This window comes from Aulostomus chinensis, chromosome 14 (assembly GCF_037954235.1).
Source record: "Aulostomus chinensis isolate RoL2024-O1b breed Wild chromosome 14, RoL_Achi_v1.0, whole genome shotgun sequence".
Taxonomy (NCBI): Eukaryota; Metazoa; Chordata; class Actinopteri; order Syngnathiformes; family Aulostomidae; genus Aulostomus; species Aulostomus chinensis.
Window position 1 is genome coordinate 6,290,273 of NC_141333.1, and position 17,654 is coordinate 6,307,926.

Sequence of the window (17,654 nt, forward strand, 5' to 3'; positions counted from 1 at the left end):
GTAAAACAACTGGATGCCACATTCTACATCTGTAAGCCATTGTTGAGGTAGGTGGGGGTGGGGGGGGGGATGGGGGGGGGGGGTTAGGCCCTTGTGAAATTATTAAAACATTTTTTTCAATCAATACTGACTTATTGGTTGAAAAAGACTAATGTGCATCGTTGTAGCTTGTATGCTTTACATCCTCTCCCAAGTTGCTCTCTACACTTGAATCCAAATGCATTCAGAGCCTTTCAAAACTGCAACAGCAAACCATCACTTCTGAGGATTGGGTGACATTTGTTGTCATGGTTACACAGATAGCGGCTCACCGTTCTGATTGATTGGGATGAGAATCAGTGACGTCTTCTGATATTAGATCGGATCTGTTTAAAACTACATTTCACTGGTCGAATCAGAAACAAACTTGTCGAGTGATCTTAGTGTGAACTGCTCTGTTCTTCCCCCATCACACACATTCACACACACACACACAGAGTCAAATATAAGAACTTTAGTGGATTTCAGTGTACAGTCTCTAATATTGGTAGAAATCTCTGCTACATTCTTTGAAAAAAAAAAAGAAAAGAAGAAATCCTCCGAGAAAATGAAGTTCTCTGGAAGCGATGAAGGTCGTGGGAAGATATATTCAGTCTTAATAATGCATGACCTGGTCAGGCTGTAGATGGGATGAGAGAGAGCTGCCCACTAGCTCTCCTTATCACATCTGTATGAACCAGCGGATCCTGACATCTGTAATGGAATCTTTCTCACTGAGTAATTATTACACATCCTACGGGTTCTGAGTAAACTGGATCTCATTTAAATCAGGCGCTGAGGCCAACCTACAACTGGAGATTGCAAAGATAACACATGATGAAGGCATGCTGTGGCTCCATTATCAGAGAGGTTACATCTCCACAGGAAGTCCTGTACCTCTGAGCTCCCACCGCAATTCAATACGGGATCAGCGTCACTGCACCAGCAGCACTCGATCATCAAGTCAGAGAGCCCTGAGTGGACCATGGAAGCAGAAACCCAGCGTCTATCGAGGCTTCCTTGCTGCTGACCGTGCACCCCCCCCCCCCCCCCCCCCCCCCGCAGCAGCACCACCGGACCGTCTAACATAAACACCATCCCGCTGATTTACGCCTGCAGGCGAACAAACGACACACCTGTCATTTCTGATTTTTTTTTTTTGTATCCCTCCTCTCCTCTCCCCTCCGCTGCATTCAGGTGCTGCGATCTTCTTCGTAAAAACACACGCCAGCAACAACACACTTCAGGCTGATTTCATGTCAATACAGTTGTGGAAACAAACCACCGTCGCTGCAGGCACGCAGCTGGGAGCAGACTCCTGTTCGTGTATTCTGACAGGAAAGTGGATGAAATAGTATCTTACCGTAGAGCCCGTGGACGGATAGCTTCGGCTGCTGCCAGATGAAGAGATGCTCCAGTGAAGGTGGGATGGGAATGATGCCGCTGCTGGACACTTTCACATCCATTTTTCATGGGCGATGCCGCCCCCTGCCGGCTAGAGCTGACCAACAACAACAACAACAATCTATTTAGTTGCTTTTATGTTTTTTTGGAGGGGTGTTATATACATGTTTCAGTGTAAATTGAATACTGAGACCATATCGCCAATATAATACACTCGAGATTTTGTTTTGAAGAGAGTATTGAAAATAGTCAATGCAGACAGAATACAACTTCCGTGTAAACTTCAGAAAAAGAGATGACAAGCCCACAGAGTAGAAGGGGTGCGGTACTTCACACAATGTAGAAATTGTGAATGTCCTTTAATATCAGTATCTCACAATACTGTCGCCCACCTCTGCTTAAAACTTGTATAAGTATTTCACTAAGGTACAATATATGTGTGTGCTCAGAATCTCAATCACTCCTGTGTTTGTTTAGCTGATGCACAATTCCTTCTTAAGGCCACCAGGTTCACCTTATAAAGGTGCCTTTAAAAGCCGCTAGTTTGAGTCAGTTTCACTGCAACAAAATTAGATACAGGAAATTTATCACTACAGGAATGTTGCTGATATGGTTTTATATCATTGTGAAGGAGTAAAGAAAAATTAAACTTGTGAAGCCACAAAAGGGAAATTGAAACGTTACAACTGCAGCTCAGAAAGCTCAACTGAAAAACAAGAAGTGAATAACACACATATATACATACATGCACACACATACATACATATATATGACAGATGAAGCCGGGCTGTCTCGTGGGACACAGTTTAACAGAACTACAAAAATGGCTTCAAGACTGGTTGAAGGGGCCTAAAGCAAGTAGGTGTCCCCTTTTGCGCCTGACGTCAGGGACATAAGTAATTATATGACTGTATTTATCACAAATATACGCCCGTTATCGAGTGATGCTTCCAGGTCCTAAATACATGTATTGTTAAGAGTGAGTATCATTTGTAGTAATTTACCGGATGTATGTGCGTCGTGCCGGTGTTGCACCGGCGACGTAGGAGCCAGTGGGTCTTCCAGCAGAAAAAGCGCCAAGTTCTGCTGCACCGTCAGATACTTTGTAAATGAATTTAAGGTTGGATTTGTCGTGAAATATCGTAGAAATTGATTCTGGGATGACTTATTCAGGTAGGCGCTTGAATCTCCAGACACGGTATTGATGTTGGAGTCGGTTCCCTCGACACGAGCGACGAGAAACGGCGTGTTGTTGCCTGTTCTCCCCTCCCACTTCTCCGCCGCACCAGACCGTTTTGACCCACTTTTGTCGCCGCTGTGTTTTCTTTAAAGTGCCGAACAGAACCAGTTTATCGTGCGCAGGTTTATTTGATTTTACGGTAGTAACTTCCCGGTGTACAGTAGGTAACTGTTGCTTTTGTAAACGGTTAACAGTAGAGGGGGACAATGAAAGCTGGAGAGCCATCACCGTAAGTTAGCGCTAGCCAGCTAATATGTTAAGTTACATAATATGTTGTTAAGGCGGTGTCTAGGTTGGAATATCACACCCGAGGCAGTTTACAGTGTTTTAAGCGAACTAGTTGTGACGTTCGTAGTCACGAAACTTAAATCGAACTATGTACGTAGTGACTTTCGTTTTTGAACTCCGATGGCGCCCATTGAGGTTGTGTGTGTTTCCTGCTCTCGCCAGGTAGCTGCGCTGTTGCCTCTCCGTAGCTCAACCCACCCTCAGGTACCGGAAGAAGGATGCCTGGTCTGCAGGGCGACAATGTCGTGGCGGCGCTGGGGAGCCCCATCAAGAGGAGTAAACTCTCTCTGAAGTTCTTCCAGAAGAAAGAAACCAAACGGGCTCTGGATTTTTCCCAACCTCAAGCCGAGGAACCCAAATCAGAGGAAGCAGAGGAACCCGAGGCCAGGTGAGTGTGCTGTCCAACGGAAACGTTTGAAAAGTCCAAAACGCAACGGAATTGTTCATCTGGTGTGCTCACAGTAGGATTATGCATAAATTCATCTTGTAGGTTCTGCTACCTGGCTTGTGTCTGAATCAGTATGTTAATGAGCTGGTTTATATTTACCAAATGTAAACTTCTGATAAGGATTGAAATTAAAATTAGGCCTGCACAATTAAATGACAATCGCTTGTTGGCCTCTTGCACTTCTCGCACTGCTATGTGTTTTTCTTCAAAAGACAAATTGTGAACCGACAATCTCCTGTTTGAAATTGTAGAGGTTGGAGCCCCAAACACATTCTCCATACACACCATCATACTATGCCCACAAATATTTTTTGATTGTTGGAATTGAGGTCTGGCCACCAATCAGGAGGAGTTGTTCTTGTGCGATTATCTGCAGCACATTTAAGCCCACGGAAACTAACGGTTTGTTTTTGTTGTTGTTGAGTTGGTAGAGGTCCATTTGCAGGCTGGGTTGCGTCTGCAGCAGCACGATACTTTAGTTAGAGTGGTGTCGATGTGTTTAACCCTCTGCAAATATCGTTCCTCCTCCTCTACCTGGGATGAATCCCTGCTGCCCTTCATTCACCTCTCACTGTGTTTGTGTTGCTTCCTCAGCTGTGATCAGGTGGTTCCTGGTCCGCCTCCATGTCCAGCCTCGCCTGGTCTTCTGTTGCAGTGTGAGAAGAAGGAGAACTTGGTGCCGTTTGTGGGCCTCAACAATCTGGGCAACACCTGCTATTTGAACAGCATCTTACAGGTGAGACGATCCCTTCTGTCAATGGTTAAATGACACAAACACACAATAATGCAGTCTTCTTTTGTGGGGTTGGAAAAACGCAATTACAGACTAATCATTGTCTGATTGCACATGCAGGTGTTGTACTACTGTCCAGGGCTCAAGGAAGGCGTGAAGAAACTGTACAACCTGTCGAGAAGGAAAGAGAAACCGACTGAAGAAGACGATAAAAGTGAAGAGGTCTGTTTGATTCAGACGACATTTTTACCTCTGACACAACACCAGCAGGAAGTTGAGTCTACTTTAGATCTGTCAAATGTGTTGCTCCTTGTCATGTTCTTAATCCTTCAAACTCGCTCTCAGCAGACGGAAAGTGCAGCTGAGTCGTTGCCGGTGCACGTCGAGCTCCTCAGCAGCCTCAACAATCTAATAGCCTCAGTGGAGCAACTGCAGTGCAGCTTCCTGCTCAACCCCGATGGCTTCAGCGACGGCGAGCTCGCCACACCGCCTCGGAAAATCCTACACACTCTCAGGTAGCATAGTTGAAATTATAATCTCCTGATTTCATTCAATTAGTAAAATATGTTCTTTCCTATCAGATTAGTGTCCGGAGCACCGGCTTCCTATTAATTTCCTCTCCTTACATCAGCTTCAATTCTTTTGTGTCATTTTAATATCAAAATGCTACCATGTTGCAAATCTGTTTTTTTAAAGTTCAGCTCATGCACATCTGACACACTCACAATGAATGCCAGGTTAAAATTGTTAAACCGCCCGTTGAGGTACCTGAAGTTATCATTTTCTTTCTGAAGGAAAACCAGCTTGATGAATGCATGTTGAATGTAAGGTTTGTGTCAGTAAATCAATGTTTGCTACACCTGTGCTGCAGGCAGCTGAACCCCATGTATGAAGGCTTTCTTCAGCATGATGCCCAGGAGGTCCTCCAGTGCATCCTGGGATATATCCAGGAGGCGTGTGACATCATCAAGAAGCAGCAGCAACCGCTGCAGCCCGAGAAGCAGGAGAAGGAGGTGATCCAGGTCAAAATGGAGAGCGGCACCCAGTCGTGTTCCGGCAGCCCTGCAAGAGAATCCAAAACACCACCAGAGGACGACGGCACAGTCAGTGGCAAGAGAAAGAGCGACACTGAGGTGGGAAACGCTAAAAAGAAGCCAAAGTCAGTCAGGTCTCAGAATAACGAGGCCGTGGAACCGCGTGTCACTAGAAGTAAATCCTTCAATTGCTCCAAGAGGAAGTCCTCAAGTGACCTTACAGAAGACAACTCCAAGGATGACGCTGGAGAGGAAGAGGAGGAGGGGAAGAAGCTCAGTAAAGAGAAGAAAGAGCGAGAGAGTGAAGAGAAAGGAGAAAAGACATCTAAAGAGACAGACGGGAAAAGGAAGAAGCGAGCCAAACTGAGCTGGCTGAAGCCTCTAGGGAAACAGCCAAGCATCTTCTCCAAGTTCCGCAGCGTGGGGAGGATCACCTCAACAACCGGGAAGAAAGCAGAGCTGGAGAAAGAAGAGACGGACCACCAAACTCTGAAGGAGAACAACAGTGAAGACTCACTCCCCCAGAACACCAGTGAGGACACGAAGGCAGTGAAAGAGCAAGGTACGAGAGACGGCGCGCTTCAGGACGAGCTAACGTGGATGTTGGTGTAGCTGAGTCAAAGTGAATTGAAGTGCTGTTCGATTTATACCAACTCAGTGTTCATCCACGCAGGGTTGTTTTTTTTAGCCATAAAATTGTCTGGGAACTTTCGTTGGCCAGAAACATTTTACAATATTGAAATGTGCTTGTCATGCGAAACAACCTGAAGTGAAGGTAGTGACATGACTGTGTTGCATTCAGACGGCCTGGACCTGATGGAGCGCTTGTTCCAGGGCCAGCTGGTCCTGCGCACTCGTTGTTTGGAGTGCGAGAGCTTCACTGAGAGGAGAGAAGACTTCCAGGACATCAGTGTCCCAGTGCTGGACGACCACGCCAGCAGCCCAGACGACCTCTCGGAGGGTGAGGATTCTCTTGAGCTGTTGCCAGTTCAGTTATGGGGCCGTCGTGCAACTGACATTTGGATACTTCTTGCAAATTGAAATCACATCGCATGATGAACACACACCTTCATTCCTCACCCTGAACTGAAACCATTCTCTCTTGTCAGTCTCTCCAGATCCTAAACCAGAGCTGAAGACTCTGAAATGGGCTCTCGCACAGTTCGCTTCGGTGGAGCGCATCGTCGGAGAGGACAAGTACTTCTGTGAGACCTGTCGTCATTACACCGAGGCTGAGAGAAGTCTTCTGTTTGACAAAACGCCTGAAGTCATCACCATCCACCTGAAGCGCTTCTCTGCCAACGGTTTAGAGTGAGTTACCAGTGATCAACACTAGATTGCTCCATGTAGTGCTCCGCTGACTAACCTGTAAACCCAAACTTCAAATATCAGATCACCTGCCCGTTACGTTTCCCTCCTAGGTTGGACCCTTATGCAGGCCTGTCTAAAGTGAACACGCCCCTGCAGACCCCTCTCACCTTGTCTCTGGAGGAGTGGTGCACGCCCATCTCGTCCAGCAAAGGTCAACACTATCAGCTCTTCGCCGTGGTCATGCACAGCGGCGTCACCATCAGCAGCGGCCACTACACCGCCTTCATCCGAATGTCTGACCTGAAAGATGCGAAGCTCTGGCTGCAGGACCGAAGAGAAGCTGAACCAGAGGAGAAAGAGATGGAGCAGAGTAAAGAGGGGATGCAGGTGAAGGGAGAAGCGCTGGACTACAACGATGGCGAGGTGTCCTTCAGGTTGAACGCACAAGGACAGAGAGGAGGCGCTAGCTTGGCCGGCAGCAAAACAGGAGGCAAGAAGCTGTCCGAGGGTGGGGTTGGACTCTTGGGGGGCCAGAGGAGTTTCTCTAGCTGTGAGCTTGGGAGCAGCAACAAGCAGACGGATAAAGCAGCTGGCAGCGGGACAACCGAGGGGGCCAAACACAGGAAAACCATGAACAGCCAGGGACAAAACACTGAAGCTAAAAAGGAGGGTGGAGAGGGAGGTGTGGGGGGGGAGGTTGCATCAACTTCCTGTGAGGGGACGGAGGCCAAGGAGCAGCAGGCCCTCAGCAACTTCCTGGATTACGAAGGCAAGTGGCTGCTGTTCGACGATTCAGAGGTGCGTTTGTTTGAGGAGGAGGATTTCCTGCAGGCCTGCTCTCCAGAGACCTGCTCGTCCTCGACACCCTATCTGCTGTTCTACAGAAGGATGCCGGCACCTGAGCCGTGACATCGTCGGCCAGTTTGTCCTCTCGTGGACAGTTCTGCTGGGGACTCGAAGCTTTCTGTGAGCTGACGTCAGTGCAGACATTTTAATGACACTCAGACACAGCTTGGGTTTCACTTTCTAAGTGCCAGGGACAAATTCAACCTTGATCTCATGTTTTTAAGTGTTTGTCGCCTTTTTTGCCGTGTCAGTACAATTTGTTGAACTGGCTTTAATACGGTCACATCTACATCGTCCTCTTCTTATTTTCTACAGTAGGTGGGTTTATTTTTCTCTTTTACAAATAGGAAAAGCACTTTTGAGCTAAAAATTTGTCAAATGCAAAATGTTTCTCTTTGCATTTCTACTGCGGACGCTGTCCATTGGATCAGCGTCCTCGACTTTATTCATGCAACACAATGCAGAACCTTGATGCTTAAGAGAATGTATTACAGACATGTTTCCCCTTATACTTTCTACCTGTATTGTACTCTCATAGTAAAGTTTAGTATGTAATATACTGTACATATTTTTGTGGTACATTATATGCTCTGTCAAGGTGCCAAACAAGAGTGCTGGGAAAAACCCGTTTGTCATTTATGATGCATCTTTGGCGGCTGGATCACAGGCGACCGCCGCTACCCCGGTCAGACCTGGTGTTGAGATGAGTGCACAGCTTTCACCACACACATCAACACTTCAGCTTGTGTCCTTTTGAGGGGAGGGGGGGGGCAAAACAACGCACTGAAAAGCATCTAATCATGTTCTGGCGGTCTGATCAGCAGAGAGGGATTCCAGGGGACTCAGACACGTTTGGCTGGTCAGGATCAAGCCAACTGTCATTAAACGTCGGTTAATTTATTTGCATTTGCAGCAGGGAAGTGAGATCTGGTCTCAGGATGCATCTTAAGACCGGGTCTAAACTCAGCCGGAGAATCATTGAGCTCTGATCTCGGCTGAGTTGACTGGCATTCATTTGGTGTCATGAAAATGTGTGATGAATCCAAGTTTGAATAGAGAGCTTTTGCCTGGTTGACCTTCTAGTAGAAGTGACGGGGACTAACAAGTCAGCGTCTCGGCTCCCACCTGGGATCTGATGGCCTGAGATGCATCGTAAAACCATGTGAACAGGGTGAGATTTCTTCTCGAACATATCAGGTTTTATAGGATTTATCCAGGATTTGGTTTGGGTTTTTCTTTTTCAAAGTGCCTCACATCTTGTGTGCAAACCAGAATCTGAACTCTGTTACTTCAATCAACGTGTACAGCAACACACCAATGAGACTGATACAACCTACCTCCATTCTCCTGGAAAAAGTTCAAGTTAAACAGTAGTCAAATGTGTGTTGTGGGTACACACGGATTTATCCACCCGAACCAGATTGAGAGCGCTCAAGCACCAGGTCCGGGCCGAGGCAGCCAACTCCTGGCCGGGAATTTAAGTTCATCCTAACTCCTGGATCTGAGCTTTCTGATGCCCGTGTGTTTGGAATCCATTACATTTAAACAATGCTCTCAATCTTTATTCCAGCAAAACCAGGATCTTCCACTCCCCAGCCTATGCACGTTTAACGTGGCTCCAATTCTCTCTGCCCTGTCAATATTCTATCAATAATAAATCAAATCTTACTCCAGTGAGGTGGGAAGCGGGGGACTCTGTTCATCTCAGGTTCTACACTGAAGTCATTCAACATCCCATCAGTTGTACTAAAGCTCTGAATCTGCATCACGAATCACACGCTCTGAGGAAACTTCTGGAATGTAACCAGGCTGGTAGTTGGCAATAAAGTTGTGTGTAAAGTTACCTTCCTGTTACTTTGGAGTGATTTCCTTCTACTCGACCGTTATGGACAGGAGGTGTGCCGTCTGAGTGTGTAGATATGACACACACGACAAACTGATCACCAGCACGAACGCCGACAGAACATTAAAATATTTATTTAGTAAAATATTTAAAATAAACAAAACTACATAAAATTATACAAGTATGTTTGAAGTACCTAATTTTAAAACATCGTCGCTTCAAAATGATAAAGCATCATGATAAATAATGGTACAAGTTCTTGCTCATTTTTTTCCCCTCCATTTGAATTACATAAACTTTCAAGTTGTAAAATGCATTGCTACACCAAAATAAAAAAAAAAGTGCACACATTGAATTGAATACAAGGTTGTTTTTTTTTGACACGTAGATTATTAAAAGGACACCTTGACTTTTAAAATCGTACCTCGTCCACAGTCACAATTTTGGCGTTAAAAAGTTTTTTTCTTTGTTTTGTTTTTTTTTGGCACTTTAACCAGTAAAGGGTCTCAGCGTTCCTCGTATTCTGTAGCTTCTGTTGGTTGGGAGGATGAATGCGAACATTTTCCGTGGGGTTGGTTAATACCTCTTGGCTGCTGTGGGTAGCAAATGAAAATTCTAAAGGCCAAAGTATCCCTTTAATCTCCCAGATCCGCTTGTTCGTCCCTCCGATCGTGTAACAGTTTGTCTGTAAACAAATTAAGACACTGGAATGACGTACCGAGCTGCAGCACTCGCAGCCTTTCACTCTACTATCTCAGAAACACTGACCGATCCTGAAGAGACGCTCCTATTTACACTCAATAAATTAATATTGCAGTTCCTGGTGTGTGTGTGTGTGTGTGTGTGTGTCTTGTGTGAATGTGTTCTCTTCATCTTCAAATGTCAAGTTTGCGAAGACTCATTCTGCTGAAGGAATCTCTGGAAACAAGAAAAAAGAAACAGTTTTTACTCAAGTGCTGAGCAATCAAATGCAGATTTCCTCAGATGCTTTCACGGTCTCGGTGAACTAATTAGGCTCAGAGTCTCAAAACTCCAGAGTGGCCTGAGAGGAGCGGCACTCTGAGACAGCAAATCACAAGCGAGTGATGGAAAGACGAGTTACTTGCGCTCCACTACTTGCCGATCACATTTAAATTTCACTCTTTGGGATCAGACTTGGAAAAAGCACATGGGGTTTTTCTCCAGCTTGTGTGGAGGTGAACACGTCCAGCAGAGCATTTGATGGTGTTTTCATTCACAGATGCATGATCACTGCTTCAAAACTCACCATTTCAAAGCAATAACATGGATGACAACTGCAAAAATGAGCATTTACAGCTGCAGTGATTTCACGTGGACCTCAAACTTTAAAACCGCCTTTTCTCTGGTGTCTTGTGACATCGGAGGCATCGTGACGTGAAGCGTGGAGGATTCTGGGTGACCTTTTATTGACCCCATCATAAGGAGCGCGTGAGGTCTGTTAAATGTGCGAGGGATGGATAATGTGACGAAGACAAGGTGCTTGCTAACAGGGATACAAAAACACATTTGTGGGCACAACTGGAGGGAAATGAAAACTTTGAGGATGGAGGAATAATCTCAGGTAAAACTAAACAGACTGAAATTGGCTGCAAAAAATAAAATTGTGAAATTTCGAGCTTTGGTCAGTGAAGCTTCTCATTTGCTGACGTGGCACGTAGCCTGTTTTTCTCTGGTTTTCATGGTTTGGGTTGATGTGTGACTTGAAAACCTTCCTTTGAGAGCAGCCAGTCACATTCATTTGCTTCTTCTGGCATGCAGCTAAAACATCAGTGGCTGGTGGAGACCGAACAAATGGTACAAACAGGACTCAACAGAGCACCACAGAACGTAGTCTAGAAGACTCCAACTACCTTGTCAAGCTGTCCTTTTGCTGCATGGTTTTTTTTGTTGTTTTTTTTTACAGAACAAAAACAGACTAGTTTAATTTGCCATTCGCAACATGTTAGCACACTCGCTCATTCGTTCTCTGGATCAGTCCTACCTGTGAGAGTTGACCTGCAGGACTGGTTTATAAAGCTGAGGAATCTTTCTGTTGATGAGTGGCTGCAGCGCCTCCTTCAGGCGGTGGTAATTCCTCTCCAACTCCCTCTGGTACTCCTTCTGGTCCGGACCAATCAGGCTCTTGTTCTTCCTCAGGGCGTCTTCACACCTTTGAGCAGAATTTCCATGATGACATTCTGCACTAAACATCTGCCTGTGTTTTTAACAGGAGCATCGGTTGCTGAATAACAGAAAAAGACACTGACAGGTGAGTAATTTGTACTCTAACTTTGCTTTTGTGTGTGGGTGCATCAAAGCTAAACGAGCCACAGGGGCCTCCTCAGCAGACCGAGGTCAACATCCTTGTCCTCTCAGCTCTTGCTCAGCCTGCTATCTGCTCTCAATAGGATGTTGATTTGTGGGCTCGTGCACACACCAGCCCACAAACCTGTGAGAGAGGTGATCAGAATATCCTTGACATGTTTCTGTCTGATGGTATTTTTACAGAACAGGAACCCAGTGCCACAAGCTACGTCACTATAGGCTGTGTAGTGCAGAAGTTCCTTTTTCCAATCCAGTTGTTGCATTTTCACAACTTCAATTGAAGCCTGTATACAGTAAGGGCGTGTGTACGGTGTGTAAGGTGTCCATACCTCTTGGTGAAGTCTTTGAAGCAGAGTCGTAGCTTATTATGGTGTCTGTACAGTTTTGGGTCACTGGGGATTTCTGACAGGAACACTTGGGCCACCTCCAAAGGACCCTGAGCAAAACAGACACTTCCATTACTGGAATTATTCAGGAATCGTTCAATTATCATTAGACTTTGTCATTTTCCACTATTCTCAAATGTTTTGAACACTTGCGGCGTTACCTGGTTGACGGTGGTGCCCACCGACCCCTGGAGGACCATCTGCAGCATCTTTGCATCAGCAGGGTCCTGGTGGGTGGCGAACGCCAGCTCTTGAGTCTTCTTCTGCATGTCCTCTATAGCCACCTCAATGGGGGTGGAAATGATCTGGAACACCAGACACAAGCAGCGTCAGTGATACCAGCGTGTACACACACGGACACACGCGCGCGCACACACACACACACACGGTATTCTTTACACACTGATGCATTTGGGCCTTTTCTTCACTCATTTCAGGTTTGAAGCTGAACCTTCAGAAAACTCCTCCCCAGGTAGAGATTTTCAGACACACTGACTTCACCATTGATGTCTCCATGAGCAGAAACAGAGACTTTTGGAACGATGACGCAGACACGAGTCTACGACATCAACATCTCTGTTTAGACGAGAACCTTTACAGTAGGAATGTAATTCAACAGTCAGTCTACCTCCTCTTTGTGGATGATGTTGATGCGGGTCTTGATGTAAGGGAAGGCGTGGGAGGTGGTCAGGATGGTCTTGCGTTTGAATTGTTCATGCAGGTCACCGTGGGCCCGACCATCCAGTGTGAAGGGGGTGCAGTAGACAAAACGGCGCAAGTTATAGTTCTTATCGAAGTAGGTGATGCGGTCCTTCATCTCGTATGTGTCAAAGTAGGGCTCCACGTATGTGATCTGGATGAAGGCCTGCAGAGAGACACTTGTGTTTGGAGGTTTTTCGACTCTTGATTACTGCAGAGTAACGTAGTCAGTAAACATACTGGGAGGTTCGCCCACACACCCCAATTATAAAAATACTATGACAGCAATCAAGGTATCCAGGATTAACCTTGTTGGGGTCGAGCTTGCACTTGTCCACGGGGTTGGAGTCCTTGATGACTTCTACTTGGTCTTCTCCAAATCGCTCCCCATAGAAACCCTTCGAGGAAACAGCAAAACAATTAATAGCACACACATCTTTTCATCGACATCATCAGAATCATCATATCTGTTTTTACAGAATGACACATTTTCTGAGGTAATGCAAAGTCGTATCTAATCAAATTTCGAAATCTGTCAAAACCGCATGAAGGCACTAACTTCTGGGTTTCAATGTAGAGGCCCTGATTCCCTGACATGCGTCTCTGTGCTGTTTACCTCCAGCCTGTGTGAGATCTCTGCAAGCTTCGTGATGGCCGGCTCTTTGTACACAAACTCCTGCTCATCCAAGTCGCCAAATTTTGAACCGTAAAATCCAACTCTGAAGTACGTACCAAACATTCTCTTCCCATCCTGCAGGCAAAGGAACCGACAGGTTAGTGCTGAGCAGAATTAGGAGGCTAATTCATATCAGAACATTTTGATTTTGAGGCTAAAACCTGGGAAAACAAATCTCCAAAACAGATCACAGTCCAGAAACTGTAATCCAGAGGAGGCTGGTATTTATTCATAACCAAAATACAGTTAATATCGTTGCTTTATATCTTGATGAGACATCCATCATCCAACAGCCCCTCTGAATGTAGAGGTTGATCACGGAAGACACAAGGTTGGAGATAACTCAGAGAAACAAGACCGATAGTGCAAAATGGTGTCACACTCCTTGCTTTGACTGTAGAGTTGGGATGGACATTTGAGTATCAGCCATCTTATTGCACTGAGGTGTATTGACATGATATCTGATGATCATCATGAGATGAGAAGCAGCCAAGAAGACATCAGCAACCTCACAATCACCACACACACCTGGAGTCAAGCGCAATCCCTCACCAACAGACAGAGATGACGCCTGCATCCACAGGACACCATTTACTGTATCAGCTTGTTCTACTGTACAACTGAGTTTGGGTTCTGATCAAACCGGCACTGGTCCCAGTTCCTGGAAGGCTATGGTCTCTTGTACTCCACAGTAATAAAAACATGATCTCAGTCATCAAATAAGTCCAAACTTGCTCAAGCTGCTAAACACTGTTCCCTCGGCTGAGACGTGTTACCATGGCAGCTGTGCAGGGACGGTCTCTGTCACATGGTCCCCCTCTCAGTCTCTCACCCAGATACCAAAATTTGGCACAGAGTGATTCACTGTTTATCAGTATTGACAGTACAGACTCAGCCGGTAGCCTCCCCCTCTACAACTATACTACCCACAGCGTTTCACCAGAGTAACAGAAACAGGCATTCACTGCTCCATCAAGAGACAGAAGCATCAACCTGATTACTACGCAAGCACGTGCGCACGCACACCTTCTTTTGAGAAAGAGGCCAAGTTGCAAAACCGGATGCTTAAAAACAGTCCTGAGTGGCATATAAATCCCCCTCAGAAGCAGATCCATATAACACAGAGAAATGGAGAGAGAGAGAGAGAGACAGAGAGAGAGAGAGAGAGGGAGGGAGAGAGAGAGAGAGAGGGAGTGACGTCAAAACGTTTGGGCCGCTGCCCACAGTCAGTCACAGAAACTCCCTCGGCTGTTCCACACAGACCTCTACTTAGAGAGGACATCCAGGAAGCAGCTCAACGTGACGGCTGCATGAGACGCACAAATATTCTATGGCTGTGTAGGACGTGAGAAAGGGAGAGGCTGCAGATAAAGATTTCTGCATCCACCTTCTGGTGCATGATAATCACATAAACCCTCTTGGAAACTCCAACTGAAAAGAGATATTTCACCCTAAAAAGGTTATTTTGAAGTAAACACACGTAAGTGCCTTGACCTGACAGGTATGTTGAGTGTGGTGTGTTCAGCTGAAGTAGCTCGCCTGAAATCATTACTGAGGATCAGGCTGGATAAAGAGGATGTGGACGGTGTGCTCGAGAATTTAGACATTTCTGAATAATTCTGCTGTTTTAATCACTATTGCCTTTGAACTAAATATACATGGCCGGCTGTCTCTGCATTTTGGAATCACAAAGATTTGATGCAGGAGGGATTAAGCTGTCTGTGAGGTAAGGACACTTGGGTGAAACTTTGAAAGGCAAATTACACTTTTGGGTGAAGTATCTTGTATTGGCAAATCTAAAACATATAAAACTGCTGATTAAAAATGAAATACAAGGAGAAATTTAAGAAGCCCTAAAAACTCAGAAACTTACCACAAGAAAAAATTAAGTAAAGTGAGAAGGAAGGGTCGGCAACCAGGGGAATCAAAAAGGAGAAAACAGAACAAACTTTAATCAGGATTGGGTTCCCCCAGAGAATTTCAAAAACAACACAAACGAATACACAAAAAGATGGTACATCATCACTAAATATTGGTTTTCAAAGGAAACTTATTGTGGAGGATCCAGACCATGCAAAGGCAGACACTTACAAAGAAACAAGTCAGACAAAGTGAGGAAATAAAGATCCACAACCCTCAGAAACACACCATGCACTTTGAGTGCAATTCCAAAAAGGAGTGCTCTGTCCAAGTCATGCAACAAACCATGAGAACATAAAGGTTAATACTGTTAACAAAAGAAAGCAAATGGAAGGGGAAAATAAAACAGGGGTCGATTTAGTTTCAACTATCATGAAAAGGGCGAGAGTAAGAACCAATCGAAATCAAAAGGGATAAATCAAGTAATCCTGAGATTACTGTGAGTTGAACCCTCTTGGAGAAAACCTGACTGCCTCAGAATTTATGATTTATGCTTCAAGCAAATGACATTTCACAACACCTCGTGTTTGAAAAAGGCTGTTTTCATTGTGTGCGGAAGCCCTATGGCTAAAGCTGGGAGGTGAACCGATAGAAACAATGCACTGAAATCGAGCCCTGGGTTTGCAGATGAGATGAGATGAGGTATGACAGCAGACGATGCCAGTCGATCAGTGTGTCTGGCTGACACGCCAGCAGACAGACAAAAGATGAGGACGAGAAGAGTGCGGATTGTGCAGGTGATGCATTCACTGAGATGTTTTTCATTAGTGTCAGACACTGTAGCTCCCATGCACAACACTGTCTCTTAAAAACAACGACAACAACAACAAGCCCCTCTTGCACAACAAGAGGAGGGAGGAGAGAGGAAGACAGTGAAGGTGTTGCTGTGTGAACAGCAAGTGTCCCTGCTGGGGGCAGACAGTTGACATTGTCTGCAGATGTTAATGGATTCGATGTATGTAAAAAGCAGAGAGAGCAACAGAATGCCCATGGCTAGCAAATAAAAAGATGAGTGAATAAAAATATTTAAATAAAAAGATAAACAACACGAGCAGGGCCAAGCAGGAACCGTTTAGCCACCTACCTCCCAGCCAGTACTCTGTGTGACAAAGAGAATACAGGACATGTGAACGACAACACACACACATACAACCCACACACACAGGGTAACACTCACTCACAGTGATGTTACAGCAAAGAGAAGGGACTCTTCTCTGACGATGCACGATGCATCAGAGGAGATTTGATCTGGATTTAATTGAGTTTCCTTCTGTGCAATTTTTTTTTAAAGAAAAAAAAAGCATGCAAGATATTCACCAAACTAGAGACAAAATAATGAAATAATTCAAAATAACATTTCGAACAAAAATCATGCAAGCTGCGTTTAATGGGGCTAATTTGTGAACATTTCCAGGATATTCTCTGTTGTGCTGAGTGTCTAGTTACCACATAATATATGTGAACACCATAACGGACAAGTATCTGAAGGCACTAAAAGCGTTGTAATTCTAGTTGTGTCCCGAGAGCTCCGGTTGACCACGTCTGGGAACGTGGGCAGAACATTTATGACTGCATCCTTGAAGGTTCAGGGCATTCAGTGATGTTAAAGTTGCTTCTTGTGGTTTATCACTTATCAACAAGTAGCTTTACTCCAAAAGCTACTGCAGAATTATTAAAGAAAATTATCTACTTGGTGTGTTTACCTGATGGACAATTTTGCCAAAGGCTTCCTGTAGTTTACCATGAATGGTAGCTAGCTTCTTTGCATCTCTGTTGGCTTCGTGGATGGGGATCAGTACCTTGTACACTTCATTTACTGCCTCGTACATGCCAGCCTGAAACAGAGGGCAAGACAAAAAGCAGATGATTGGCAGAGAAAACAAGAGAAAGTTAAAACACCTCGTCACAGACTTGGAGATGAACAAGGAATTCAATATTGATTTAAAGTCCATACAAGTCAAATGAGTACAAAGGATTTTGCTCTAAAACGATATTAAATCATAACACAGTTAAAAAAGCTTTCAATCTGATGAGATGATATTGAAAGAATAAATCTATGGATATAATAACATGTTGCAGCTTGATGAGTGATTTTTTTTTTTTCAAAAGCCATCATGAATTAGATTTGATCTAGAACAATGAAAAAAACAAAACAAAACAAACAACTTTCAATCTCTATTCATTTGTCTGTGAACATCTATCTAATCCTTCATGCATCCTCCGCCACGGTATCGTTCTCACCATGGAGAAAGATGCAGCAGCTTGCTCCAGGAGTCCAACTAAGCCGATCTCAGTGAAGTATTTCCCTGAACAAATGCCTTCTTCATCTGGTGACACCACATCATCAGAGACTGCAGATTCCTCCAACACATTAGATGAAATGTTCTGGGGGGGGGGAACGGGACGGGACACATAATTATTTCATGCTAAAACTACTGCTTCAGAAAGCCAAACACACACACTTCACATCTACTGTACCCGTC

General features: G+C 45.0%; 3 protein-coding genes across 29 annotated transcripts in view; 1 reads left to right on the top strand and 2 right to left on the bottom strand.

Annotated features, from left to right (window-relative positions):
• Positions 1–2,687, bottom strand: part of kank4 (KN motif and ankyrin repeat domains 4) — a 76,540-nt gene extending 73,853 nt beyond the window's left edge. For both annotated transcript variants that reach the window (XM_086223877.1, XM_086223871.1), the window contains exons 1-2: positions 2,427–2,687; positions 1,382–1,519 (exon numbers count right to left, since the gene is read on the bottom strand). The gene's annotated coding sequence lies outside the window, so the exon portion shown is untranslated. The remainder of the gene's footprint in view (positions 1–1,381; positions 1,520–2,426) is intronic.
• Positions 2,175–9,420, top strand: usp1 (ubiquitin specific peptidase 1). 6 transcript variants are annotated; one of them, XM_086223881.1, is made up of 9 exons: positions 2,175–2,280; positions 3,113–3,338; positions 3,993–4,134; positions 4,252–4,353; positions 4,477–4,646; positions 5,003–5,727; positions 5,968–6,126; positions 6,275–6,476; positions 6,587–9,420. In XM_086223881.1, exons 2-9 carry the CDS (start codon positions 3,169–3,171, stop codon positions 7,383–7,385), a joined length of 2,469 nt encoding a protein of 822 aa, XP_086080007.1. In that variant the 5' UTR covers positions 2,175–2,280; positions 3,113–3,168; the 3' UTR covers positions 7,386–9,420. The 6 variants fall into 6 exon arrangements, with proteins under 6 accessions (XP_086080007.1, XP_086080008.1, XP_086080006.1 ...); XM_086223882.1 differs by lacking the exon at positions 2,175–2,280 and adding an exon at positions 2,293–2,401; XM_086223880.1 differs by lacking the exon at positions 2,175–2,280 and adding an exon at positions 2,411–2,527.
• dock7 (dedicator of cytokinesis 7) overlaps positions 9,287–17,654 on the bottom strand; it is a 45,754-nt gene continuing 37,386 nt past the window's right edge. For 6 of the 21 annotated variants that reach the window (XM_086223859.1, XM_086223852.1, XM_086223869.1 and 3 more), the window contains 10 exons: positions 17,413–17,556; positions 16,875–17,006; positions 16,256–16,270; positions 13,192–13,317; positions 12,884–12,973; positions 12,505–12,741; positions 12,038–12,181; positions 11,820–11,926; positions 11,168–11,335; positions 9,288–9,850 (listed from right to left, as the gene is read on the bottom strand). In XM_086223859.1, the coding sequence (XP_086079985.1) occupies positions 9,781–9,850; positions 11,168–11,335; positions 11,820–11,926; positions 12,038–12,181; positions 12,505–12,741; positions 12,884–12,973; positions 13,192–13,317; positions 16,256–16,270; positions 16,875–17,006; positions 17,413–17,556 (1,233 nt within the window). In that variant the 3' untranslated portion in view covers positions 9,288–9,780. Of the gene's footprint in view, positions 10,084–11,036; positions 11,057–11,167; positions 11,336–11,819; positions 11,927–12,037; positions 12,182–12,504; positions 12,742–12,883; positions 12,974–13,191; positions 13,327–16,255; positions 16,271–16,874; positions 17,007–17,412; positions 17,557–17,654 lie in introns of all 21 variants that reach the window. The other 15 variants (XM_086223863.1, XM_086223862.1, XM_086223858.1 and 12 more) reach the window with 11 other exon arrangements.

Bases quoted from the DNA above. Each gene is read 5' to 3' on its own strand.
- usp1 (XM_086223881.1), top strand. From the start codon at position 3,169: ATGCCTGGTCTGCAGGGCGACAATGTCGTGGCGGCGCTGGGGAGCCCC. The intron at 4,647-5,002 runs GTAGCATAGTTG...CCTGTGCTGCAG, and splicing joins AAAATCCTACACACTCTCAG to GCAGCTGAACCCCATGTATG. The intron at 6,477-6,586 runs GTGAGTTACCAG...TTTCCCTCCTAG, and splicing joins TTCTCTGCCAACGGTTTAGA to GTTGGACCCTTATGCAGGCC.